The 27350-nt window shown below is 45.5% G+C and overlaps 1 protein-coding gene across 4 annotated transcripts in view; it reads left to right on the forward strand.

Moving 5' to 3' along the window:
* The window catches only part of SEMA3F (semaphorin 3F), a 418190-nt gene that overhangs the window by 319734 nt on the left and 71106 nt on the right, over positions 1-27350 (forward strand). For all 4 annotated transcript variants that reach the window (XM_029599645.1, XM_029599643.1, XM_029599642.1 and 1 more), the window contains 5 exons: positions 955-1094; positions 2651-2765; positions 3247-3316; positions 13042-13186; positions 24489-24711. In XM_029599645.1, coding sequence (XP_029455505.1) covers positions 955-1094; positions 2651-2765; positions 3247-3316; positions 13042-13186; positions 24489-24711 — 693 coding nt within the window. The remainder of the gene's footprint in view (positions 1-954; positions 1095-2650; positions 2766-3246; positions 3317-13041; positions 13187-24488; positions 24712-27350) is intronic.

Raw genomic sequence — 27350 nt, forward strand, 5'->3', positions numbered from 1 at the left:
TCCACAATGACTTCCAGAGTCTTTTCTTGGATGGTTACTCCTAATATGGAATTTAGCAATGTTTATCTAAAATTGGGGTTATTTTTTTCTATGTGCATCACTTTGCACTTGTCCACATTAAATTTCATCTGTCATTTAGAAGCCCAGTTCTCCAGTCTCGCATGGTCCTTCTGCAGTTTCTTACAATCTGCTTGTGTTTTAACTACCCTGAATTTTTTTGTGTCATCTGCAGATTTGATAATTTCACTTGTTGTTCCTTTCCCAAGCATCTTTCTGGCTTTTTCCGTCACCTTATCCACCTGTTTAGCCACCTTAAGATCATCAGATATGATCACGCCCAGATCCCTCTCTTGTTTCATGCTTAGTAGAATTTCACAGAAAATGTGAGTTTCGCCAGGATTTATTGAGTGAGTGGAAGAGCCAGAATTACAACCTCCTCATTCCTCTCCCTACTGCGTAATCAGCAAAGCTCCTTGCTAATGACATTTCATACACACTTCTTGACTGCTTATTGCCCTTTCTTATGATTATTTTGTTTTTCATTTCCTCAGAAAATATCTAACACAGCAATCTGCCAGGGATTAAACTGTAGGGATGGGATGGGAAGAAAGAGCTCCAGCTTGAGGCCTGCACAGAAAGGCAGTAAACTGCTTAAACCTGCAGTCTGCAAACTGAGGAGAAGCCAAAACTTCCCCAAAGGCTCATGAGAATTTCCAGCCTCACTCACTTCAGTAAGCTCATACATGTCCTCAGTAAGAGGCAGTGCCGACAGCCCTCTGCTAACGAGGGCTCCCAAAGGAGCAAATATAATGCAGAGGGAGCAGGGGTCACACAGCGTATCCCTCGTGGTACTCTGCACCTGTTGCCTTGTGTTGCCAGTCATAGCGGATAGCAGCAGACATTGGTGTTTCTCATGCTCCTGGACTGCTGCCTGACAGCCTCTCTTGCTCACAGACCCGGCGTTCGTGCACGCACAACTCATTCCAGACAGTGCAGACAGGAACGATGATAAGCTGTACTACTTCTTCCGAGAGCGATCTGCTGACACTCCTCACAGCCCTGCCGTCTTCTCCCGCATTGGACGCATCTGCCTGGTATGTGCAACCATTCCTTCACCACACCCTCCCTACAGCACTGTGGGAGACAACCCCGACATGTACACCCTCTCCACAGTGCTGATACACAGTCCCAACACCTCCTTCACAGCCTGGGTGTATACACACTCCCCACAGTGCTGACACACAGTCCCAACACGTCCTTCACAGCCTGGGTGTATACACCGTCCCCACAGTGCTGACACACAGCCCTGACAACTCTCTCACAGCCAGTGTGTATACACCCTCCCCACAGTGCTGACACACAGCCCTGACAACTCTCTCACAGCCAGTGTGTATACACCCTCCCCACAGTGCTGACACACAGCCCTGACAACTCTCTCACAGCCAGTGTGTATACACCCTCCCCACAGTGCTGACACACAGCCCTGACAACTCTCTCACAGCCAGTGTGTATACACCCTCCCCACAGTGCTGACACACAGCCCTGACAACTCTCTCACAGCCAGTGTGTATACACCCTCCCCACAGTGCTGACACACAGCCCTGACAACTCTCTCACAGCCAGTGTGTATACACCCTCCCCACAGTGCTGACACACAACCCTGACAACTCTCTCACAGCCAGTGTGTATACACCCTCCCCACAGTGCTGACACACAGCCCTGACAACTCTCTCACAGCCAGTGTGTATACACTCTCCCCACAGTGCTGGCACATAGTCCCAATACCTCCTTCACAGCCAGTGAGTATACACTCTCCCCACAGTGCTGACACACAGTCCCAACACCTCCTTCACAACCTGGGTGTATACACCCTCCCCACAGTGCTGATACAGAGCCCCAACAACGCCCTCACAGCCAGTGTTTATACATCCTCCCCACAGTGCTGACACACAGCCCTGACAACTCTCTCACAGCCAGTGTGTATACACTCTCCCCACAGTGCTGGCACACAGTCCCAACACCACCTTCACAGCCGTTGTGTATACATCCTCCCCACAATGCTGACACACAACCCTAACAACTCCTCACAGCCAGTGTGTATACACTCTCCCCACAGTGCTGGCACACAGTCCCAACACCTCCTTCACAGCCGGTGTGTATACATCCTCCCCACAGTGCTGACACACAGCCCTGACCACTCCCTCACAGCCAGTGTGTATACATCCTTCCCACAGTGCTGACATACAGCCCCATCAACGCCCTCATAGCCAGTGTGTAAACACCCTCCTCACAGTGCTCTCACAAAGCCCTGACCACTCCCTCACAGCCAGTGTGTAAACACCCTCCTCACAGTGCTCTCACACAGCCCTGACCACTCCCTCACAGCCAGTGTGTATACACCCTTCCCACAGTGCTGACATAGAGCCCCATCAACACCCTCATAGCCAGTGTGTAAACACCCTCCTCACAGTGCTCTCACACAGCCCTGACACTTCCCTCACAGCCAGTGTATAGACACCCTCCCCACAGTGCAGTTATATACAACCTAACGCCTCCCTCACACATTGCAGTGAGGCACATCCCTGCCACTCCTGCTGGTTCTCTGGCATGTGTAAGATGGTAAGAGGATCTTCTCTTTGCTTTTTGGTAGAATGACGATGGCGGACACTGCTGCCTGGTGAATAAATGGAGCACATTCCTGAAGGCACGGCTTATCTGCTCAGTTCCGGGGGCTGATGGCATCGAGACTCATTTTGATGAGCTCCGTAAGTGCATCAGAAACAGAAAGAATTACACACACACAAAAGACACACAGCAAATGCCCTGGAGAGTATCTTCTGGGTGGGAGTCAAGGCAGATACCAGAGCCACCTTCCTGGGGAAGGAGAAGAAATGTGTCCCATGGGAGTGAGGAGTCATAGATTAGTGGATATTCTGGAAAAACAGAGCAGAGTGTCTCCTGAGGTTGGGTCAAAGATCAGAATGTCACCCGTGCAAGGGGAGGCACAGAATAGAGAACACAGGTTTTTTTTCTTGGTAGGGGTATAAAATGTCTTGCAGTGGAGGAGAAAAGGAAACACAGAATGGAGCATCTGCTGGGGCGAGGGTACAGAGGCATAGAATGGAGCATTTTCTGTGTTGAGGGGGGGTAGGGAAGAAATTAGAATTTCTTCTGGGGTATCCCGGGAAGGGGAGGGAGCATCAGAGCATGTCTCTTGACACTTGGTGTTTTTTTTTACTTTTGCAGAGGACGTGTTCATTCAGCAGAGCCAGGATCTGAAAAACCCCATCATTTATGCTGTCTTCTCCTCTTCCGGGTGAGATCACAGAAAAAGCTCACAACTCCCAAATCTTTTATGCACAGACCTGGATGGGAAGAGAGAGCCTCAGGAAGAGCATGATAGATGACTGCAGACTGGCAGAGATGGGAAAGGAGAGAGATCCCCAGTGAGGCAGTGACAGAGACTGATGCTGCACATAAATGGGAATGCTACGAGTTTTGTGAGGGGAATTAACTGTGTAAGGGTAGTTACAATAGCAAAATATGCAATCAGACTTGCAAATTAAACCAAATAATTCTTGGAGACCAGAAAGTCACCCAAATAAACTAATATTTTATTCTAAGAACTACAAATACCTGGGAATGTGCATCAAACTTTTTTTTTTTTGTTTTGCTTTTGTTTTCTGCCATTTTGTAGCCTTTTTCGTTTTTTTAGGTTTTTGTCTGGAATTGTTTTGTTTTTTCCAAGTTTTGTTTTAGTGTGCACTATTTTGAATTTGTACACACTGTCTCTGTTTGAAATAGTGCACACTAACTCAAATACTGTGCACTGACAGTAAATAGTGCGCACTAAAACGAAACAGAAAAAATGAAATTTCGGCAAAATTTCTTTTGTTTCACAGTACCAACAAAAAGAAATGAAATAGACAATTTTAACAAAATATAAATTGTCTATTTCAAAAAAACCAAAGCACATTTCTAACAAATATTACAAATTACAGCACTAATCAGATTATAGCATATGATTATACAGAAATGTAGATATTTTGCACTTACTATGGATCATTAAAGCATATGTAAACAGAAAGCTACCTATTATTCTTGCAAGTAATACATTAGAACTTACTAGCAGTTGACCAAACTGCTTCTTAGGTGGGGAGTTTAGTTGATCAATCTGCATGCATGCTTGCTTCATGATTGTAATGATGTTGGCTCCTCCAAAGTTCCTCTGTCTTATTTAATCTCTTATGCCTTTTCGGCAGCATGTCTCTAACAGTCATGAGTGATGTCATATTGCATGCACACTGGACAGAGTCACTGGAACTTTCCATCTGGGATGTATTTTAGCTTCGCAAACAGATGTGTCTCCTAGTGTTTTGGTAAAACAAGAAGAAAACAGGAGTGTGGCCTTATAATATCTGCACAAATAAAGGAGCTCTAGACAGTTCGCAGTAGTTACAGAAAATATGTTGATCTTGGCATTTTTAGTAGTGCAGCATTTTGTAGTATTCTATCTTGATTCACAGAAGTTAGTATGCGTTGTCCTCAGCCTGTAGAATTGGACCTGGAACCGTATCTCATGTATTATATGCAAAATAATAATTGCCTCAGAACCACAACAGGAAGGGAGAGAGAACTGCAGGGTGGAACTAAAAAAAAAAAACATCTGCAGACCAGACAGAGATGAGGAGGATCAGAAATGCTACAAGGTGGCACAGACAGTTTTAGACTGGGCAGAGATGGAAGGGAGAAAGAGTGCCAGGATGGCATTGACAAAGACTGCTGCAGACTAGGCAAAGATGAGAAGGGGATAGAATCCCTCTGTATCTCTGGCAGAGATAGGACTGGTGAGAGAGCATCATGCTGGCACTAACAGAGTCTACTGCAGACTGAGCCAAAAATGGGAAAGAAGAAGAGCCTCCAGGTGGCACTAACAAAGATGATTTACGTACTCATGAAAACAGGGGTCCCCATATTTGATCCTCGAGGGCCGCAACCTGGTTGGGTTTTCAGGATTGCAAAAATGAATATGAACGAGAACTGTTTGCATGCACTGCTTCCATTGTTTGCAAATAGATTTCATAGATCCTTCAAGGACAAGCAGGATGGTAGTCCTCACACATGGGTGACATCATAAAATGGAGGCCGATGTGTAAAACTTGTCATAGTTTTTGGAACTTTGACTAGGCGCACTGAGCATGCCCAGGATGCCCTATACCAGGCCTCCATGCAGGTTCCTTCAGTCTCTTTATTCCATGGAGCTTTGAGCCTTGTGGTTTGATTGAGTTCTAAAATCTTGGCTTTTGCCTTGTGAAAAAGGTTGTTTGCGGGATTTTTGTCACGATTTTTCCTCTTTGTTCCATCGTCAGGTCCCTCTTGGTGCCCTCTTGTAGTGTCCCCAGTAGCTGTTTTCGGCGTTTTGGTAAGTTTTCTTTCGTGCAATTCCCCCATACAGTGGTGCCTCAGTGCCCTCCGGCCATCAGTGCCAACTGCCATCGTTCATCTTTTGACCCCTTTTGTTTTGCCCATCATGGCCACATCTGGTTTTTGCTGTTGCCCCCCGTGCCTGAAGACCATGTCCATCACTGATCCTCGTGAGGTTTGTATCCTCTGCCTGGGGGCATCACATGACATCTGGGGTTGCCGCTTGTGTCCCCAGATGATCCCGAAGGGTCGTTGGCTTCAACTTGACAAGATGGATCAGCTCTTCAGGTTGAGGAAGTCTGAGCCGTCAGCATTGGCAGCATCGGCATTGAAGGACCTCAGAGCCGCACCAATGGACACCACACCATCGACATCTGCGGGACCATCAGTTCAGTCAAGGTCACCGATAGGGGCGCCAGAGACTGACCTTTGCGATCTCTGATGAGCCAAGGATGACAGATACATTGTCTTCAACCTCGGCACCGGGGAAGGACAGGGCTGAGCATCAAGGAAAGCCTAAGAAGCATCGGCACCGGTTCCCATTGATGCAAGGTGCCGAGTACGGAGATGCACCGGCTTTTGCCATGATGCCCCTGAAGTGACCTCGTGGTGAGGAGCACCCATCTTCCATCGATGCCTGGGGTCCACGAGGGTCTCCACCAGTCCTGGTGCCAGTCACCGATCCCCCTCAAGGATCCGATGAAGATCTGGCCACCATTCCTTCCTCCTAGTCAGTGTTGGCACTGGCAACATTTGAGGAAGAGCTGGAATGTGAAGTCCAGCTGGCGATGGAGCAGGCGCCACAGGGCTTCGGTCCTGTGGTGCTGACATCACTTGAGCCAGTGCAGCCCGTCCTCGAACCCCTTATGGAGAAGCTCAAAGTTACCAACCCAGCCGACAATGGTTCCCGGGACAGTATCAATGCCTGATAGGGCACCGAGGCCTCCCCCTACCAATACAGTGGTTGATGCCGGTTCCTCCAAGAAGGAATCTCTGCCAAGGCAGGTGTAGATGCCAAAACCTATAGTCCCCTGTCCAGTTCCATCGGTGCCTGCACCTCTGGTCACAGGACAAGCACCTAGGGCCCTGTGGAATACAGTGAAGATAAGGGTCCCTATGACCCCTGGGGGATGATCAAACAGAGTCCTCCTCCGAGGACTTGTATGGTTTCCCATCAGACCCTTCTTTTCTAGATGAGCAAAGGCAGTCTCCGCCTGAAGAGTTAATCTTCTTAGGGTTTTGAGGGTCATGGTGAAGGCCATCCCATTCTAGCTTTTGACAGAGGAAGATGCCAGGCTCATAATGCTTGAGATCCTCCAGTTCATGGAGCCTCCTAAGGAAATCATGGCATTCCCAGTACACAAGATCCTTAAGGAATTGCTACTGAGGATTTGGGAACACTCCCTCATAGATCCTCCCATTAATAAGAAGGCAGATGGGGTTTACCTCATACAGAAGGCTGCCAGATTTGATAAGCATGAGCTGCCTCATCAGTCGGTGAGGCAACTCATGCGAGCCAAGTGCTCTTGGACCCATTCCTCAGCGTCCCCAGGGAAGGACCACAGAGTGATGGACGCTCTTGGGAGGAAGATGTTTGAAGGTGCCATGCTTATTGCCTGCATCGCTGCCTACCAGCTCTACATGAGCCAATACTCGTGAGACATCTGGAAGCAGGTGCAGGAGCTGGCTGAGCAGCTGCCTCAACAGCAGCAAGACACCCTCATGTTGCTGGTGCATAGGGGTCTGGAGTGTGGCAACATGAGATCTACATAAGAACGTAAGAAATTGCCATGCTGGGTCAGACCAAGGGTCCATCAAGCCCAGCATCCTGTTTCCAACAGAGGCCAAATCAGGCCACAAGAACCTGGCAAGTACCCAAACACCAAGAAGATCCCATGCTACTGATGCAATTAATAGCAGTGGCTATTCCCTAAGTAAACTTAATTAATAGCCGTTAATGGACTTCTCCTCCAAGAACTTATCCAAACCTTTTTTGAACCCAGCTACACTAACTGCACTAACCACATCCTCTGCCAACAAATTCCAGAGCTTTATTGTGCGTTGAGTGAAAAAGAATTTTCTCCGATTTGTCTTAAAAGTGCTACTTGCTAAATTCATGGAATGCCCTCAAGTCCTTCTATTATTTGAAAGTGTAAATAACCAATTCACATCTACCCGTTCAAGACTTCTCATGATCTTAAAGACCTCTATCATATCCCCCCTCAGCCGTCTCTTCTACAAGCTGAACAGCCCTAACCTCTTCAGCCTTTCCTCATAGGGGAGCTGTTCCATCCCCTTTATCATTTTGGTTGCCCTTCTCTGTACCTTCTCCATCGCAACTATATCTTTTTTGAGATGCGGCGACCAGAATTGTACACAGTATTCAAGGTGCGGTCCCACCATGGAGCAATATAGAGGCATTATGACATTTTCCGTTTTATTAACCATTCCCTTCCTAATAATTCCTAACATTCTGTTTGCTTTTTTGGCTGCTGCAGCACACTGAGCCGACGATTTTAAAGTATTATCCAGTATGATGCCTAGATCTTTTTCCTGGGTGGTAGCTCCTAATATGGAACCTAACATCATGTAACTACAGCAAGGGTTATTTTTCCCTATATGCAACACCTTGCACTTGTCCACATTAAATTTCATCTGTCATTTGGATGCCCAATCTTCCAGTCTTGCAAGGTCCTCCTGTAATGTATCACAGTCCGCTTGTGATTTAACTAAGAATAATTTTATATCATCAGCAAATTTGATAACCTCACTCATCGTATTCCTTTCCAGATCATTTATATATATATTTAAAAGCACCGGTCCAAGTACAGATCCCTAAGGCACTCCACTGTTTACCCTTTTCCACTGAGAAAATTGACCATTTAATCCTACTCTCTGTTTCCTGTTGTTTAACCAGTTTGTAATGCACGAAAGGACATCGCCTCCTATCCCATGACTTTTTAGTTTTCGTAGAAGCCTCTCATGGGGACTTTGTCAATCTGTATGATCTATGATGTTTTTGAGATGGCATCGAGAGTCTCTGCAGCGGGAGTCAGCTCCTGAAGAATGGCATGACTGCGGGCCTCAGATCTCCGACCGGAGATATAGGAATGGCAGGCTGACGTGCCATGTATGGGAGAGAATATCTTTGGAGATAGGTTAAGGGACGCTGTGGCCCAACTCCGGGCCCATCATGAAACCCTCCAACAACTCTCTGCCAGTACTCCAGACCCGTCCACCTCTTCCAGGAGACCATCGAGGCCGGGGCCAAGAAAGTCTTTCTTTCACCAAAGGAAGTACTATCCTCCGCCTCCTCACTCCCATCAATACCATCAGAGTCCCCGTGGCCGTCCCAGGCAGCAAAGAGCTCTCAAGCTTCAGTCAGCTCCTCAGCCAAACACAGGTCGTGATTTTGACTGGGCCGCAGTGAACATAAGTCAGTCGCCAATACCCAGGGAGGTGGACCTTCTGGTCAGGGGAAGGCTGCAGTTCTTTGCGAACCAGTGACCCAGTGTAACCTCGAACCAGTGGGTTCTGTCCATCGTCCATCAAGGGTACCAATTGAACCTATTGGGTGTCCCGCCAAATTTCCCGCCTTCCCCATATCGGGGGCCGGTAGCACATCAGGAGGTACTACTAATGGATTTTTCCTCCCTCTTAATGGCCAGAGCAGTTGAGCCCTTACCACCAAGGCAAAGATAGCGAGGATTCTACTCCAGGTACTTCCTGATTCCAAAGAGAACAGGAGGACTCTGTCCCATCCTAGACCTGAGGGCCTTGAACAAGTTTCTAAAAAAAGAAAAGTTCAGTATGGCTTCCCTGGGCACCTTGATCCCCCTTTTGCAAAAAGGGGACTGGCTATGCTCCTTCAACACCCATATCGAGATCTTCCCAGGTAACAGGAAGTATCTCAGATTCGTGTTGGGAAAACAGACCTTCCAGTACCAGGTGTTGCCGTTCGGGCTTGCATCCGCCCTACAAGTCTTCATAAAATGCCTGGCCATGGTGGAGGCACAGCTCCGCAGATTGGAAGTGAATGTTTTCCCATATCTGGATGATTGGCTGGTAAAGAGCACATCTTAGACAGGGGCTACCAGGTCCATGTGCTTGACCATTTGGGTATTGGAGTCATTAGGGTTTGTTCTTAACTACCCAAAGTCCCATATCAGTCTGTCACCTCAGTTGGACTTCATAGGAGCCCTTCTAGATGCAGCTCAGGCCAGGACCTTTCTGCCGCACCATAGGACCATCGTCTTGGTGACTATTGTGGCAGAGGTTTAACAGAGCCAGCAGGTATTGGCCTGTCACATGTTGAGGCTGTTTGGCCACATGGCCGCAACTCTCCATGTCTCTCCCTTGGCACACTTGACATGCACAAAGCCCAATGGACTCTGAGGTCACACTGGCACCAACCCACTCAGAGCCTCCGGAATTGCATCCGAGTTATCCCATCTCTCAGGGACTCCTCCTGGTGACGGGGACTTTACAATCTAGTATAGGGGATTTCTTTTTGGAGTCTCCCTACAAAATTGTGCTAACCATGATTGCATCCAGCCTGGGGTGGGGAGCTCATGTGGATGGGCTCAGCACCCAGGGCCTGTGGTCCCCTCAGGAACGTTGTTGTCAAATCAACTTCCTGGAGCTCAGGGCAATCAGGTAAGCACTATGGGCTTTCAGAGATTGGATATCACAGAGAGTTGTCCTGATACAGACCAACAACCAAGTAGCCATGTGGTACGTCAACAAGCAGGGAGGCATGTGATCATACCTCTTGTGTTGGGAAGTGGTCCAGATCTTGTTGTGGGCTCTGTCTCATGGAATGGTGCTCAGGGCCATGTACCTGGCCGGGATGGAGAATGTGGTAGTGAACAGGTTGAGTTGAGCCTTCAGACCCCATTAGAGGTCCCTGGACCAGGGGGTAGTGAATCAGATATTCCGCCTCTGGGGGAGCCCAGATGTAGATCTGTTTGTGACCCCTGCAACAGCAAGGTGCCTCGATTCTGCTCCTTGTACAGGTCAAACAGCAAACCAGCCTCAGACACCCTGGCCCGTCATTGGGGAAAGGATCTTCGGTACGCATATCCTCCAATTTCTTTAGTGGCGAAGATTCTTTTGAAGTTTTGTGAGGACAGAGGGACTATGATCCATATAGCCCCTCATTGGCCGAGACAGGTTTGGTTTTCACTCCTATGGGAGTTGTCCATCCGGAAACCGATCAGTTTGGGGACTTTCCTAGATCTTACAACACAAGATTAGGGCAGGATGCGGCATCCCAACCTCCAGGCCCTGTCGCTCACAGCCTGGATGTTGAGCGGTTAATCCTACAGCTGTTTGATTTCTGAGGATGTGTCTCGGGTCCCGGTGGCTTCTAGAAAGCCTTCCACTCGAAAGTGCTATGGACTGAAGTGGAGGAGGTTTTCCATGTGGTGTGAGCAGAAGGCCCTTGATTCGTTCTCCTGCCCCACACAAAAACTGCATGATTACTTTCTACACCTATCAGAGGCTGGCTTAAAAACCAACCCCGTCAGAGTTCATCTTAGTGTAATTGGCACATACCACCATGCTGTAGATGGTATGCTCATCTCTGTACAACTTGTTGAACGTTTCATGTGGGGCCTGCTTCAACTGAAGCATCCCCTAAGGCCTCTCGCTTGGTCTTGGGACCTCAACGTGGTGTGTTAGCTCAGCTGATGAAAGCTCCTTTTGAGCCGCTGCGCACCTGTGGCCTGATATCCCTGGCCTGGAAGGTCATATTTTTGGTGACGGTCACTTTAGCACACAGGGTCAGCGAGATCAAGGCCTTAGTGACTTATCCACCTTATACTAAGTTTTATCATGACAGGGTGGTCTTGCATACACACCCTACGTTCCTGCCTAAAGTGGTGATGGATTTCCATCTTAACCAGTCAATCATCTTGCCAATAATCCTTCCCAGGCCCCATTTGCACCAAAGTGAACAAGCACTGCACAGTTTGGATTGCAAGCCTTAGCTTTCTGTCAGGAATGGACAGAAGCCTATAGACAGTCCACCCAACTTTTTATTTCTTTTTATAAGAATAGTTTGTGCATTGCCATTGCCAAACAGACACTATCCAATTGGCTAGCAGATTACATCTCTTTCTGTTATGCCCAGGCAGGACTGCATCTTGGGGGTCATGTCAAGGCTCATTCTGTCAGAGCCATGGCACAGCGTCAGTGGCCCACTTGCGAGCAGTTCCCATGGAGGAGATCTGCAAGGCTACGATGTGGCGTACTCTCCACACATTCACGTCACATTACTGTCTGGATAGGGATGGCCAACGCAACAGCAGGTTCAGCCAGTCTGTCCTCTGGAAACTGTTTGAGATGTAGAACCCAACTCTCCCAACCTAGGGTCTGTTGTTTGGGCTCAGGCTGTCTCCCCCTCTGTTACCAACAGCACCTGTGTTGTTGCGCCCATTCACACCTGGTTAGGTGTCTGTTGGTCCCCTTTTGTTTTGGGGAGCAGCCTGTAGCTAGGAATTCTCCATGTGTTTGGACTACCATCCTGCTTGTCCTCAGAGAAAACAGAGTTTCTTACCTGTAACAGGACTAACATCCTGAGGACAGCAGGATGTTAGTCCTCACGAAACCCGCCTGCCACCCTGCGGCGTTGGATTTCTCCTATTTTTTATTTTTTATCGGAATTCTATGTTACAAGACTGAAGAGGGACCCTGCGTGGACACGTGGTGTACAGCATGCTGGGCATGCTCAGTGTGCCTAGTCAAAGTTCTAGAAACTTTGACATAAGTTTTCCATATTGGGCTACATCTGATCATATCACCTATATGTGAGGACTAATATCCTGCTGTCCTCTGAGAACATCTGTTACAGGGAAGCAACTCTGCTTAGTCTGCCAAAAATTGGAGCCACCTATCTGAGAAAAGAAGCAGAGACTATTGCTTTTATAGTTTAAATATGTACATTAATCAGCATTGGAAAATTGCGCTCCCTCAATGTGGCTAAAAGTGTTCGCATTGCTGCATAACACATGCACTCATCATCTCCCTGAGAGGAGATGTTCCCTTGGGTGCGTTTAAGAGGGGGAGAGGAAAAGTAAATGCTTTGATCGCACTTTCAGATCCTCACATGGACCTTTCCAGCAAAATTCCACCTACGGATAATAAAGGTGCACGGGTTGTAAACTCCCCCCCTCCCCCCCCCCCCAGCAAGTTTGAAAGGAAAAGTCTGAGAACTGGGCCGAAGCCTGTGTGTAAAAAGCACACAAGTTCTTTGTCCCAGTGCCCCCTAAATGCAGGCGAGTTATTTTCAGCCACGCCGTTGGCCACTGCTACAAGCAATGCATATGAATTCTCATGGGGCTGATCATTCCCACTGACTGTGGCAGACATGGGGGAAACATTAGGTGCATGCTGTCCACTGAAATATTCTGTGTGTGTGTGTGTGTGTGTGTGTGTTGGTTACAGGCCTGCGCAACGTCCAGATACAAGGCCAGCAGAGGAACTTGGATGCACATACGACTGCCCCGGTTGTTCAGTTTGCCCTTTGGTCACCAGTGAAACATGCCCGAGTTAGAAACCCTTGGGCACAGAAACCAGCTGCTGCTTAACCTTCAGTTTGTTTCCATTCCTGCACAGGTCAGTGTTCAAAGGCTCGGCTGTGTGCGTATATTCCATGGCTGACATCCGCATGGTCTTCAATGGTCCCTTCGCTCACAAGGAAGGTCCCAACTACCAGTGGATGCCGTACACTGGCAAAATTCCTTATCCTCGCCCAGGCACTGTAAGTACTGCTCCATTACAACACCAGCACCCAGGTACTGTATATACTGCCCCAGAACTATAGCCAGAAGGTGATACCCATGCCCCATCCCTTCTCATTACGAGGGAGACATATAACTTTTAAACCACAAGGAAATTCCAGGGAGTAGAGACAAAATCTGTCCCAACTTACCTGATTGAAGGCTGTGATCTGAGAGGAATACCTCAAAGGAAATACAGGAAACACTCGGGCACTTCGACAGCTACTGTGACTTTCTCAGAAGTGCTGCCCACACAGGACAAGGGAACAGACAGCATTCTCCTCATTTCTACAGGTAAAGCAGTCCTTCACCCACATAAGTTGCGCCCTTGAAAATTGCCCCTTCATGTGCACATACGGCAACTGTGTGCATAAATATGCGCACACATCAGGAGAGGTGTTCTGAGGGTGGAGTCTGGACATAAATTACTCTGGAAAAGCTTCCTGCACAAATAGCAGGTGCAGGTCTGTGCGTGCACCTTTTCCAACTCAGTTTTCAAAGGAACTTTTGTCCTTGGGCAATTACTGTAAAGTTTGCAGATTAAAAATAGCCACAGACTTTACCCTTCACTGCTCGGTCTTAAACTTGCCCCCCCAAAGAAATTGAATTTATGGTTGAAAATTTGGTGCAGGTAAAAAGGGTTTGGGGATGTTGTGAGCTGGGGATGTGCCTGAGAAGATAAGAATCTATACAGCGGGGATGGATTGCATCTATCCATAATAGGTACTGCCAGCCTCAGCCACAGGTTAAAATCATACTGGGAGCAATTTTCAAACTGTCCATGCTCTTTGCACCAATTTTCAAAGGCAAAATGCGTGCATGATTTTATTTTAAAAATTCCCTAAAGAAAGAATTACCCACATTGACATGCGCCTCCTTTTCCTGCAGATACTTTTTCTGACCAAAACTACACAAACAGTTTCAAAATTTCAAAACTGTTTAAGAAGTGCTCTCTCCCCACCTTACCCCACTCTGGAAATGCTGCCACTACAATGCGGGTAAATGTTTGCATGTGTTGTGGGACAGCACACATACTTTAATCTGCATACAGGCTGGGAAACATTTAAAGAGCCCCTGTCAATGGTAAAAAGCTGTTTTAGCTGTGGAAATAGCTTTGAAAATTGCCCTCACTAAAGCCAACATTTAACCTAAATGAGGGGGAGGCACAAACTGTCAGGCCCTTGGACGCACGTTTTCCCTTACCCCTTATTCAGTAAGGGGCAGAAAACGTGCGTCCAACCCGCGGCACCTAATAGCGCCCTCAACATGCATTTGCATTAGGTATGCCCGCGCAATACAGAAAGTAAAATGCGCAGCCAAGCCGCACATTTTACTTTAAGAAATTAGTGCCTACCCAAAGGTAGGCGCTAGTTTCTGCCGGCACCGGGAAAGTGCACAGAAAAGCAGTAAAAACTGCTTTTCTGTGCACCCTCCAACTTAATATCATGGCGATAATAAGTCGGAGGTCCCGAAGAGTAAAACAAGTAAAAAAGAAAAAAAAAATTTAAATGGGCCGGTGGCTGTCGGGCCGAAAACCGGACGCTCAATTTTGCCGGCGTCCGGTTTCTGAGCCCATGGCTGTCAGCGGGCTCGAGAACCGACACCGGCAAAATTGAGCGTCGGCTGTCAAACCCGCTGACAGCCACCGCTCCGGGTCAAAAGGAGGCGCTAGGGACGCGCTAGTGTCCCTAGCACCTCCTTTTGCCTGTTTCTACCGCACCACCTAATTTAAATACAGAATCGCGTGCACAGGCGAGTGGCCTGTGCGCGCGCCGGGAGAGCGGGTGTTCATCCGCTCTCCTGCGGACTTTACTGAATTGGCCCGTGTGCTTCCACCCCCTTTTCAACAAGCAAACCTATTTAAGGTAACTGAAGTAAGTCCTGAAAGGGCAAACACCCCAAATCATCTATGCAAGAATATTTGGAAGACAAAAATGAAAGTAGCCAGATGTTAAAAATGAAATGGTTAATGGAGTGGGGAGCAGGAGAGTAGCCTAGAGGATGATTTTCAAAGAGTTTGGCTCCTGAATTGGCCCTTTTGAAAATTACTAGGGCTGAGTGCCTACGTTTAGGCTCCTATTTCACTAGACTCTTAAATTTAGGAGCCTAAAAGTGGGTGGATATGAGGGCAGAATTAGGGTGGGGAGTTAAGAGCACTAGGCAGCTAATTTAGGATCCTAAATCTAGGCAGATGATTAGCAGGCCTAATTCTGACTGAAAATAGGCCCCATGCTTTTTTTGAATATCAGCCTCCTAGTGGTTAAAACAGAGGACTGAGAACCAGAGAATCGAGAGCTCAGATCCCACTCTTCCTACTGACACCTCTTGTGACCTTTGGCAAGTCATTTCACCTGCTTAAATTTTAAACTTGTGCCCTGCTTTGTAGCCTATTGGAAGAAGTGGTCAATAAATTAGAAAAATAAATACATAAAAAATAACAGTAATTATGAACATTCTAGGGCAGGGAAAATACTGCCCGTACCTGACTATAACTCGCTTTGAGCTGGGGTTTGGAAAGGTAAATAATCCAATCCAAATGAAAAAAGAGATCAGGAGCAAAAGGAAATTAAGAAAGAGTCTGGCAAAGGATTATCTTAGAGAATCAGATGTGCAAATGCTTGAAACCTTGCTAGCAAATCACTCTCCATCATGTGGTTTCAATCACCAGATCTTGATGTAAATCAGGCTATAATTCTCCAGAAAAGACAAAAGAGAGAAAAAGGTGAGAAGAGAAGCTCACTTTCCATTAGGAACATAGTAATGGCCACTAAAATGTAGGGAGAAGCTGAATTACCGTGGGTTTCTCTGCAGGAAAAACTTGGAAACCTTCCAGCTACACAAGAATAATATACAAACCTCCAGCACAAGGGGAAAAATAGTGACTTCTGACATAATGAGAGATATTGCAAGGGTGGCACACAGAGGGGAGCCGCTGCTTGTAGAGCAACTTCAGCCTACCAGATGTGGACTGAAGCGTTCCTGCTGGAGCACCAGCCAGGAGTAGAGACGTTCTGGATGCCCTGCAGTGTTTCAGTTTCAGTTTATTAAAATGTATATCCTGCTTTTGTCACAGAAAAGTTCAAGACGGCTAATAAATCAAACATACATAATAAAATAAAATACAAAACAGCAAAAAACAGGTCATCAAACCAACTCTGCTATGATTAAGATGTCATTTACTCACCACTTCAAGAGTCTTTAAAAGCCTTGTTGACTAAAAGGGCTTTCTGTAGATGAAAATCCCACTTGAGGGAAAGCTGTGTCGTATTTGGTACTGATAAATGATGACAGAACCACTGGCCTTATAGGGCCAATAATCAACTGCTGAGCTGCTTGGCTAGTTAGCCTGATAATCCTATCCTATCAGAGGCGCGGTTGCACCACTAAATATACCCGACTATCTTAAGTTAGCCATATATGTTTATGCAGCTAACTTTAGGAAAGGTCAGGGGCATGACCAAAGTTAGCCACATAACTTATGTGGCTAACTCTGCTCCTCTCCAAATGCCTCCTGCTTGCCTCCGGAACACCCTGATTTATGCAACTAAATTCTAGCTGCATAATGAGTTATATGGCTAGAATTTAGCTGCGTACAGTGTTGATCACCGTTTTGCCATTTAGATGGATAACTTTTCAGGCACAAACTTAGATTGTAAGTCCTCTGGGGATAAGAAAATACCTACAGTACCTGAATGGAATCTGCTTTGAAGTGATTAAAAAAAAATGCGAAAAGCAGAATATAAAAATCTAAATAAAATAAATAATTGCCATAGCAGACTGGGCAGTGTAACTAGCAGCTCAGCACATGCGTTTCTGGCTACTGCTGCTCCTCCTCCTTTGCCAGCCCCTTTGCATCCTTAACCATTGGCGGCAACAGGGCAGGAAGCTACTGCCCATTTTACCTCTTGACCCCAGGACTACAAGCAGAAGCTCTGCCCAAGAAAGAAAAGAGCCACAATTCACTTGCAAGAACGCTCAGCACGCTTGCATGTGGCGGAGGAGGAGGATCTGCTCCCACTCATTCCCGAGGATCTCTGCTTGTCCCCCGGATCTCCAGCATATTGTGCTAGCTGCCTTGCAACTCTTACAACCTGATCTGCCCCACTCCGCCTGCAGAGGAGGTGACAGGAGCTGCTAAAGCCAACCCGCAACTGAAGGGCAGTGGAGGGGAAGCTGCCGAAGCCTGAGCCCACTGTCAGGAGGAAGAGAGCTGACTGGTGCAGGAAACTCATCTACTAGTTTGGAGAAGGTGGAGGAGAGCTGCTGCCCTGCTGGAGTGGAGACACTGAGAGGCAAAGAGAAGTGTATGGTAAAAGAGACTTGTGAAGATGGGATGGGCTGAGAGAGAGAGAGAGACTGATGGGGATGGAGATATTGAGAGTGAGAGAGAGGCTGCATGAGGGATGCTGCTCCCTGCTTCTCTCTGCATGAAGAATGCTTGCTCGGGGAAGGGGGGAGCTGAGCAAAGTACAGAGAACAGCAGTCAGTATGGTCTATCTGTGCTTTAGGTAAGACTTTTAACGTTTTTCCACACAGAAGACTAGTAAATAAGACTAGGGCAGAACATGTTCACTAGGTGAGGAATTGGTTAAGCAACAAACTGATGGTCAATGGAGTTAATTCTGGGGAAGGTAAAGTGGCCAGTTGGGTATCTTAGGGCTCGATACTAGGGACGGTTCTCTTCAATATTTTTATTAGTGACATTGCAGAGGGACTTGAGGGTAAAATACTCAAGCAGAATCTTTTTTTAGTCACTTTAATGCTGCAACCCTGCATTGTTCGTGCATGCCTTATTGTCCCCAACCTCAAAAAAACAATTGATAGGTAGCAAAATGGGTCTCGGTCACTTTAATTACTGCATCTCTGCATTGTTCCTCGTTGCCTTAATGTGAATTATTCAAGTGTCAGCCCTGGTTGTATTACCTAATATGTGTATCTTGGTTGTAGACTCAAACTTGTTGTAACATGGCCTGAGCTCTTTGATTGGAAAAGCATGCAATACATCTGTGATGATGAGGAAATATGTTTGTTTTCAGGTGACACGACAATTTCTAACAGAGTAGGCACACTCTGGGGAGGAGGAGTATGAAAAGATAGAACTGGAAGAGTGGTCATGAGTTTGGAAACTGTGCTTCACTGCAAAAAAAACTGTAAAATCATGCATTAAATTAAAATCATACTTAAATAAATCATACTGTTTATTTAAGTAGTGAGACTTGATATTTGGCGTTTATAGATTAAGCCCAAAATCAGTTACAGGACCAAAATCCAACACAGACAACTACATCATTATTGACACGTGAGCATAAAATAGTAAAATCGACCAAAGGTCAATATTGAGCCACTTGTCTCAATAATAAGTCCCACAGCTCTGCCCAACTACCCCTAAAATGAGTGGATAAATAGCCAGATATTAACCATTTTCCTGAAGGCAAGTTAACTCGCCTCCAGCTTTGTCTGTAATGACATCAGATTCAATAGGGCTGGGCCAAAACACCAAAATGCTCTATGATGAGCCGCAACCAATGTGATTTTCGCTAAAGCGGGGATAGTGTATAGAGCTTGCTGGGAGGACCTAAGTAACCTTGATGGCTCACAGTATTGCAGCAGATTTCTCAGGTAGGCTGGACCTGCCACATTTAGACCTTTGGTTTTATGCTTGTTAGAAAACTTGCTGGTCTTTGTGTGCAAAAAGTATGCACATAATTTAACTTTGTCTAAACACCTGTGCATGCAAAAAAGAGGAACTCAGGGGGGTGGAGTTGGAGCAGAGTTTGTATTTACGCACATCTTTGGGATTAAAAAAAAATATATGCATGCAATTCCACATGCACAAGTTACGTCATGCCAGGAGCAGGTGTAACTGTGTGTAGGGGAGTTTGTGCAAAGTCTGCAGGTAAAAAAGTACCTTCTTGCAAATCTCTATGAGTATCGAAGGTGCAGAAATCCATTAGCTACTTATTGTTTAGGTGGGCAAGAACTGGAAACCACCAAACAGGAAAGGGACCTAGATGTAATCGTGTCAGATGTCCTGAAAATAAGTGAGAAATAAGAATAATGGAGCAAAAGGGAAAGCTGTGGAGGAAATGGAGAGGCGTTACCAGCAGGAAAAAGCTGAGACTTCACATCAAGCACTGTGTACAGTTCTGGAGCGCATATCTTTGTAACAAAAAAACATTGATGGGGTGCAAGCAATTCAGAAAAGAGATACCAGCGAGATATAGGGCCTTCAATAAAAACGGAGACTAAAGGAACTCAAACTCACTGGGAAAAGAGACAGGAGAGTGAGGATATGATAGAAGCATTCAAATATTTAGCAGACTTCAGTAAAGTAGAAAGAGGCAAAACAAAATGTCAAAGACTAGGGGTCATGATATGAATTTGAAGGGAGGAAAGAAAAAATACTTCTCTACTGAGAAATTGGAGGATGCCTGGGATAATCCACCAATAGGTGCTTGTAACCAGAATCATGACAGATGTAGGCAGAGCCTTAGCGTGCCTATGGCAATTATGGCCATGGTCATAGGTGCCACTGCCAAAAGGCGCAGCTACTACAGCCACGTGCCAAGGAGAGCAGTGCAGCTGGTGGGTCCTCAGGAAAAGAGAAAGCAGCGCAGCCCCGTCGAAATTGACAGCATGGTCGGTGTGGCCTTAGTAAGTGGAAAACTGGCAACGCTGCCAATTCTGGTGGGGCCGTGCTGCTTTTCCACTTACTAAGGCCACGATTACCACTCCGTCGATTTCGGCAGGGCTGCGCCTCTGAGGAGGAGGAGCGCACCCTGCTGGAAATAGTTCAGTGCCCCAAGTCATTCCCTTGACCACCTGGGCTGAAGAAAGAGACTGCTGCTGTCTGCTAAGTCAAGGAGGAAGTGAGTGAGAGCATGTGTGCTTGTGTGTGGGAGAGTGAGAGAGAGCATGTGTGTGTGGGAGAGTGAGAGGGAGCATGTGTGTGTATGAGAGGGAGCATTTGTGTGTGACAGGGAGCATGTGTATGCACAACTACCCCAGTTATTCTGTGCCTGCTAATCCATGATAATTTCAAGACATCTGGAAATCAAAAGTTCCAAGGTATGGATAACGGGGAATTTTAAATTTTTTATTTTAATTGTTGGGTGTTATTTGATGTCTGTTTTGAAATATTTTATTGATGTTTGAAAGATTTTTATATAAGTTTTTAATTATTGAATGTTATTCTATTCATGTGCGACCTAATTTTAATTCCCCGGTGCATGGCAATGCTGGGAGATCCATGCGTGGCTGGGCCGCACGTGCGCCAAGCGCATTTTCAGAGAGGCCCGTCCATGCGCAGATCTCCAGATTCGCGTGGAAGTGATGGGTTTTTAAAAGGTTGGGGAGGGCCAGGGGCAGGGTCTGGGTGGGGACGGGCTGGGAGCTGGCTGGCACAGCACCTGTGCCAGCAGCTGGCTGGCGTGCGGAATTTACTTCTGCTCCTGAGAGCAGGTAAGTTTAAAAACAAAAAAAAATTTAGGTGAGAGGTGAAGTTTAGGGATCGGCATGGAGAGGGAAAAAGGGAGGAAGGGTGGTTAAGGGGTTAGGGAAGTTCCCTCCCAGTCTGCTGCTTTATTGGAGCAGACTAGGAGGGAACTGGGGAAGGGCCGATTGCATCGCCGCGCGCTTTTAAAGAAAATCCCTGCTCATTGCGCATGCGAGTAGGTATCCGTGCGCACTTTCGCGCCCGGGTATTGGATTTTAAAACAAGCACATGATGATGCACACATGTTATAAAACTGGCACGTCCTTTTTAAAATGTACCTCTAATTGTTTTGAATTATTCTTTTTATTGGTATGGTTTTACTAATTTTGTTTTATGAGGAATGGTAATGTTTCTGTTTTTCCACATTGTTGCAGTGCATACAGAATTTGGTTTGTTGCGGTTTCCAGTTCAGTTTTTGTCTGTATATTTCTATTTATAGTGTATGATCTCTTTATTCTGTATTTGAGGGTCTGTCTGCATTTTGCATGTGTGACTGAAATGAATTATTCTATTAGTGTGTAGTTTCTATATAGGAATCTATAGCAGCTTGGCTTGTTCTGTTTTCCTAATAGGGGGTTTATTACTGTTTTAGGCCTCGTGTAATTTTTATAGCATTTGCTTTCGTAGGTAGGGTTGTTGCTGTTTGAGTGAGGGTCATGCCCATGCCCAAGATGCATTACATTAGGCCTAATACCATATAGGTTCCAAGTATCTCTTGCTTTTTTGCAAGGTTTTCTGGTTGGCACTACAGCAGTGCATGTAAATATAATATACATATTGTAAGTGATATTTCTACCTCAGAAAACTGTGCTTTGAATGCTCTTTTTCATGTAAAATCTGTTATTATAAATGCATAAATGTTATTGTGTGTGAGGAGGGTGTGATGGGGTGGGGGGTGCAAGGCTGTAAAGTTTTCCTAGCCCTTGCACTGGCCCTGGATATTGCCAGAGTCTCCCAACGCATGGTGTCATGTGTTGTATAATGGCTGGGGGTGCAGTTTTTCACTTGGCCATGGGCATCAAATTGGCTGGCTACAGCTCTAGATATGGGGCAGGAGTGAAAGCAGGTGGACGAGCATCGGTAGAAGAAATGGGGAGCGTGATACCTATATGCTCGGTCACATGGAGATGGCAAAAGCATGGCTCTATCAAGCTCCCAAGAAGAGCAGATCAGGCTGAACCAACATGAAATAGCAGCGGGGCTTTGACAGATCCTTGGATAAAACCAGAAGAGGTGACAAGTTTCCCAGCATGGGCTTCAGGCTGATTTGCCCAGCCTCCCCAGGTAGAGAGGTGTATGATATCCTGCAGGAGGTTAAGGTTATACATCTGAGAGCTGGGAAATATCCATCGTGCGGTGGGTAGACGAGTAAGGGTACGGATGCTGGCCCAGCTAAAATAGAGAAGACTAACAAATGTGTATGGCGGACAGCTGGGAGATAGCCTCAAGAAGAGTAGTGTAGGCAAAGGCAATTGGACAGACTGGGTGAGCCAAATGGTCTTCATTGCCTGACATCTTCTGTACTATTTATTGTATGGAAGCTTTGCACAGTAACTCCAGATAGGTTTTCAGAACCTCTCCCTGCTGAGGACAGGGATCAGTAAAGGTGAACAGGTTTGAGCACTGCCTTTGTGCCACCTCTGTGAAAGTTGGGAGCTCATATACGAGAAGGTAGAGAGAGAGCTGTCTTGGAATAAAAATGTCAACATAAAAACGTCTAAGCATTTCTAACTGGGGGGAAAAAAAAAAAGAGTCCTTTTAAAAGCCATCTCTACGTGTAAAGATGCACGCACGGGACCTCTATGTGTGTATTTTTTACCTGTAGGGACAAGAGACGTTTCCAGGTCAGAGGCTGGCAAGGGGTTTGGAACTAAGTTTGCATTTCAAACGCAGGCGTGTCATTTTTCTTCAGAAAACTTCCTGCACAGAATGGCAGGTAATTGCATGCCTGTCCTTTTCCTGCGAAAAGTGAAAGTTTGCACAATGTCTGCAGATAAAAAGTACCCATGGTCTTCTATGGTCAGACTTGAAACTATCCCCAAAATTGCACTCGCCTGAAAGGGGAGATACAGCGTGTCTGTGGGACTCTGCATTCTGTTTGTTATGTTATTGTTTTGTTCTGTGCAAAACGGGCTCATCTTTGGGTCCATTTTGTAATCCCTTAATTCCCAGCGACTGTCGGTGACTGTACTACTTTCATTATTCTAGCACAGAGTTAAAGTGTTAAGCATACTTTATTTTTCTTTCTCTTCTGTTTATTTCCATTTTACTTTTATGTATTGTCTTGTAAATATAATCTTGTGAAATATATAAATATTAAAGACAGAAACATAATTTTCTGGCCTTTTTATTCAGAGCTGGGGTTTTTTCTGATTTGAGACCCTTACCATACATTTCATTGTAGCTGAGTGTGGGTACTTTATTCTGGAAGCTGGAGGGAAAAAAGTGAGTAGATACAGGCTTCAGGACTGCTAGTAGTGAAAGAAGGGTTCAGTTTTGGGACTGAGTTATAGTAAAAAAAAAAAAATAAATCACAGCTGCCCGTGTCACATTGGACTGGAGAGTTCAGTCTCTTGAGTGAGGTTCTGAGTTATTGTAAGGAGGGCTGAGACCTAGTGGGGGTCACAGCCAGAGTACCATAAATCACAAACTTCTGTATTTCCTCATTATTACAGCAAGAGTAACCATAACCATACCCAGACAGTGTGTGTTGCTCACCTCCCCAAATCCCAGCATACTTGAGGATAGATACAGAGAGGAGAGAGGTAGGATGAAGAGGGGAGAATGCCTGGGTCGGGTTTGGCGTAGGTAAGGAAGCTTTTAGGAAACCGTGCCCACACAGTGGTAGGAGGCCAGACGGAAGAGACAACAAAACTGATTTGCAAGGAGCGGCAGTTTGAATGCGATGAGTGTCCAGAGAGAGGTGCCAAGGTCTGACCAGTATGGAGCAGTGATACGGCTTTGGTAAGCTCTGAGATATAACTGGCGGGAGGTGGCAAAACCCCTGAGGCAGACGTATTTTGAAACACAGCGTCCGTGTTGGGTGGATGAATTCATGATTGAAGGATCCATTTGGCAGCTCTTATTTCCTCATACATTGAAATTCCTGAGAAACATGATTTGCTCAGGGTACAAGGAAGCAGTAAATGCGAGTGACAACTGGATATCTTAAGAGTTTTGAGCAAGCGATATTAAGGTAGTGGATATTGATTAAGAAGCGATTTTTAAGACACATTTGTTAAGAAGGTTTTGGACTGTTTTAGTGCAAGGAAAAATATAAAACATCTTTTTTTTTTAAGAGTTTGATGATTGTAACACAGATACAGATGCTCAATGAGTATTTGATGATAAAAACATGTATCTATATATGAGGGCTTCTATCTATTCATACACTGCCTGGATCATATATGGGCGGTAGTAATCTTTTGCTTTTTTTGGACTATGACACTTACCTGCTGTGATTTTCATGTTTTATGTGACTAATATCCAGTTATGCATTGTTACTATAAGTACAGCCTCGTGGACTCAAAGTACAGTTACTTGCATTCAGGTACTACAGTTATTGTCCCATAATCACAGCAGTTATTCACGTCTGTGATTGGGGACATTGCTAGTTTTACCCAGATTTATTGAGTGTGTGAAACCACTATCCAATGAAGTCCACCTGGGGTTGCAGAGCCAGGTCAGAGATACGGTTTATGATTGCTATCGTAATACACATCTCCGGTGAGCCTACCTGAATAACCGCTGCACATTTGTGTATTAATAATGTATTGCCTGTATTTCAGTGCCCAGGGGGAACTTTCACCCCTTCCATGAAGTCGACAAAGGATTACCCAGACGAGGTGATTAACTTCATGCGCAGTCACCCCATGATGTATAACCCAGTTTACCCCCTGCATCGGCAGCCTCTGGTTGTGCGCACCAACGTCAACTATCGCTTTACCACCATTGCAGTGGACCAGGTGGATGCAGCTGATGGGCGCTATGAGGTGCTTTTCCTGGGCACAGGTACCGCACATACACAACCAACACAAAACCCAATCTGAGATCCAGAACCCACAGATAGAGAGTCCATAAGTACCACTGCAAAACCTTTTCGCATATCCAGGAACCATGCTTAGGAGAGTCACAGTGACCATCACAAAACCAGCTGTCAAACCCAGAAATCATATATGTGTGCTCCACAGGGACCAGTGCAATACCCTTCTATAAAACAAGAAACATGCATAGCAATGTAAATGAGACCAGTGAAAAAACCCTCCCACAGATCCAGACAACACAGGAAGGGGGACTCACAGATACCAAGTCAAACTCTCCCACAAATCCAGAAAACACAGGAAGGGGGACCCACAGATACCAGGTCAAAACTCTCTCACAAATCCAAAAAGCACAGGACAAGGACCCAAAGATATCAGGTCAAAATGCCCACAAATCCAGAAAACAGAAGGAGCAGAGCAAAATGCTCATGCAAATCCAGAAACCACATGTAAATCATCAGTAAGGGTCAGTGTAAAATCCTCAACCGAATCCAGAAATTGAATGTAGAAGTGCCAGAGCGACATCTCAAAATTTACCACAGATCCAGAAAATACATGTAAATGACCCACAGAGATCAATGAGAAACCCTTATCACCATCTATTGCTGTCTTTGATGTGAATCTAGACAGCTGTGGTATGCCAATGTTGTCTATGCTCAGCCTTCATTTTTCTTTCCAGATCTTGACCATTTCTTCGTGTCATTTCCCAGGCTACTCACTGCTTGCCTTTATTTCTTTTGCTCTTCTTCATGTCCTTCAGTACTAAGTTAATTAATTTCTTTGATGTCAGTAGTAGTGTATCATCAGCAAACTAGATGCTAGTCAAGTGTATGCTGTTGGTGTTTATGCATTCCTGTTTTTCTGGAACTGCTGAGATTAAAAATTCACTCTATAAATTGAATAAAATTGGGAAGAATGTGAATCTTACTCCTCTTATTTCTGCATTCTTTGTATTATGTGCTCCTTGTAACCATAGCTGTTTGAATCCAATATAAATTTATGATAAATTCAAATTTATATTTTGATTTATTAACTCCAAATTATATTTCTACCAGTTTGCTACAATTTACTCTTATCAAATGCTTTGGCATGGTCAATATAGCAAAATATAGATCTCTCTTCTTTTTGAATTATTTTACATAGTAATATAATTTGATGATGGCAGAAAAAGACCGAATGGGCCATCCATTGTGCCCAGTTATTTCTGTCCACAGTGCCAAAGATCTATCCCAGCTGCCAGTCATACAGTGTGGCCGCCTATAGGAGATCACACATTATACAAGACTCTGTGTCAACTTCCTCCATTCTCCTGGGTAACCGAGCATGCAAAATCACCTTTATAATTCACACCCATCACACATCCCATGTTCAACAACAAGGTCCCAAAATAATTCAAACCACCACCAACACCAGCATAGGTGTTATTCAAACATTGAACCTCCTAGACTCCTGTGGTCTATCCGGATGGTGCTACACCACCACCAGCCCATTGCACCAATCTGGTCAACACAAGAAGTGTGTAGCCTGTCAGACTATCCTGACTACTTGAGCATCTGTGTTTCTGCTAGAGCTTCTAATTATTACTGTATATGTAGTCCAACAGGCAGACCGAGATGCTAATTAATTCCTCTCCATTTCTTCACTTTTTTGCAACTAATGATCCTTTGTGCTTATCCCTTGCCTTCTTGAAGTCTATTACTCTTTTCCTTGCATGAACTCCATGCATTCTCCACCCTGTCTGTGAAAAAATATTTAAATTGCAGCACACCTTTATTCTGATGTCAGGACCTGGCACCAACTGGGCTTTGAACAATGATCTTAGGATCCTAAGAGCAGTAGTTAGCCTATTGACACATATAGCTGGTGAAGCACCCACTTCTCACCTATAAAAAGTAAATAATCCTTTATCTCTCTTTCTTTTCTAAATTCTAGTTGCGTTTTATCTATATGCTGCTCAGCAACTGGTGTGATTATGTTTTCAATGACCAGCAAACATATCTTAGATGTATGTGATACTAAACATAAGAACATAAGAATTGCCATACTGGGTCAGACCAAGCCCAGTATCCTGTTTCCAGCAGTGGCCAAACCAAGTCACAAGTACCTGGAAGTACTCAAACATGAAATAAATAATAAGCTACTATTGCTTATTAATTAATAGCAGTTTATGGCTTTTTCCTATAGGAACTTATCCAAACCTTTTTTAAACCCAGTTACACTAAGTGCTGTAATCACATCCTCTGGCAATGAATTGCAGAGCTTAACTATGTGTTGAGTGAAAAGAATTTTCTTCGATTTGTTTTAAATGAGCTACTTGCTAATGACATGGAGTTCCCGCTAGTCTTTCTGTTATCTGAGAGAGTAAATAACCAATATACATTAACTTTTTCAAGTCCTTTCATGATTTTGTAGATATCTATCATATCCCCCCTCAGTCGTCTCTTCTCCAAACTGAACAGCCCTAACTTCCTTAGCCTTACCTCATAGGGCAGCCATTCCATGCCACTTATCATTTTGGTTGGCCATATCTACACTTTCTCCAGTGCAAATATATCTTTTTTGAGATGTGGCGACCAGAATTGCACACAGTATTCAAGATGCAGTCTCACC

Source organism: Rhinatrema bivittatum, chromosome 4 (assembly GCF_901001135.1).
Source record: "Rhinatrema bivittatum chromosome 4, aRhiBiv1.1, whole genome shotgun sequence".
Lineage (NCBI taxonomy): Eukaryota > Metazoa > Chordata > Amphibia > Gymnophiona > Rhinatrematidae > Rhinatrema > Rhinatrema bivittatum.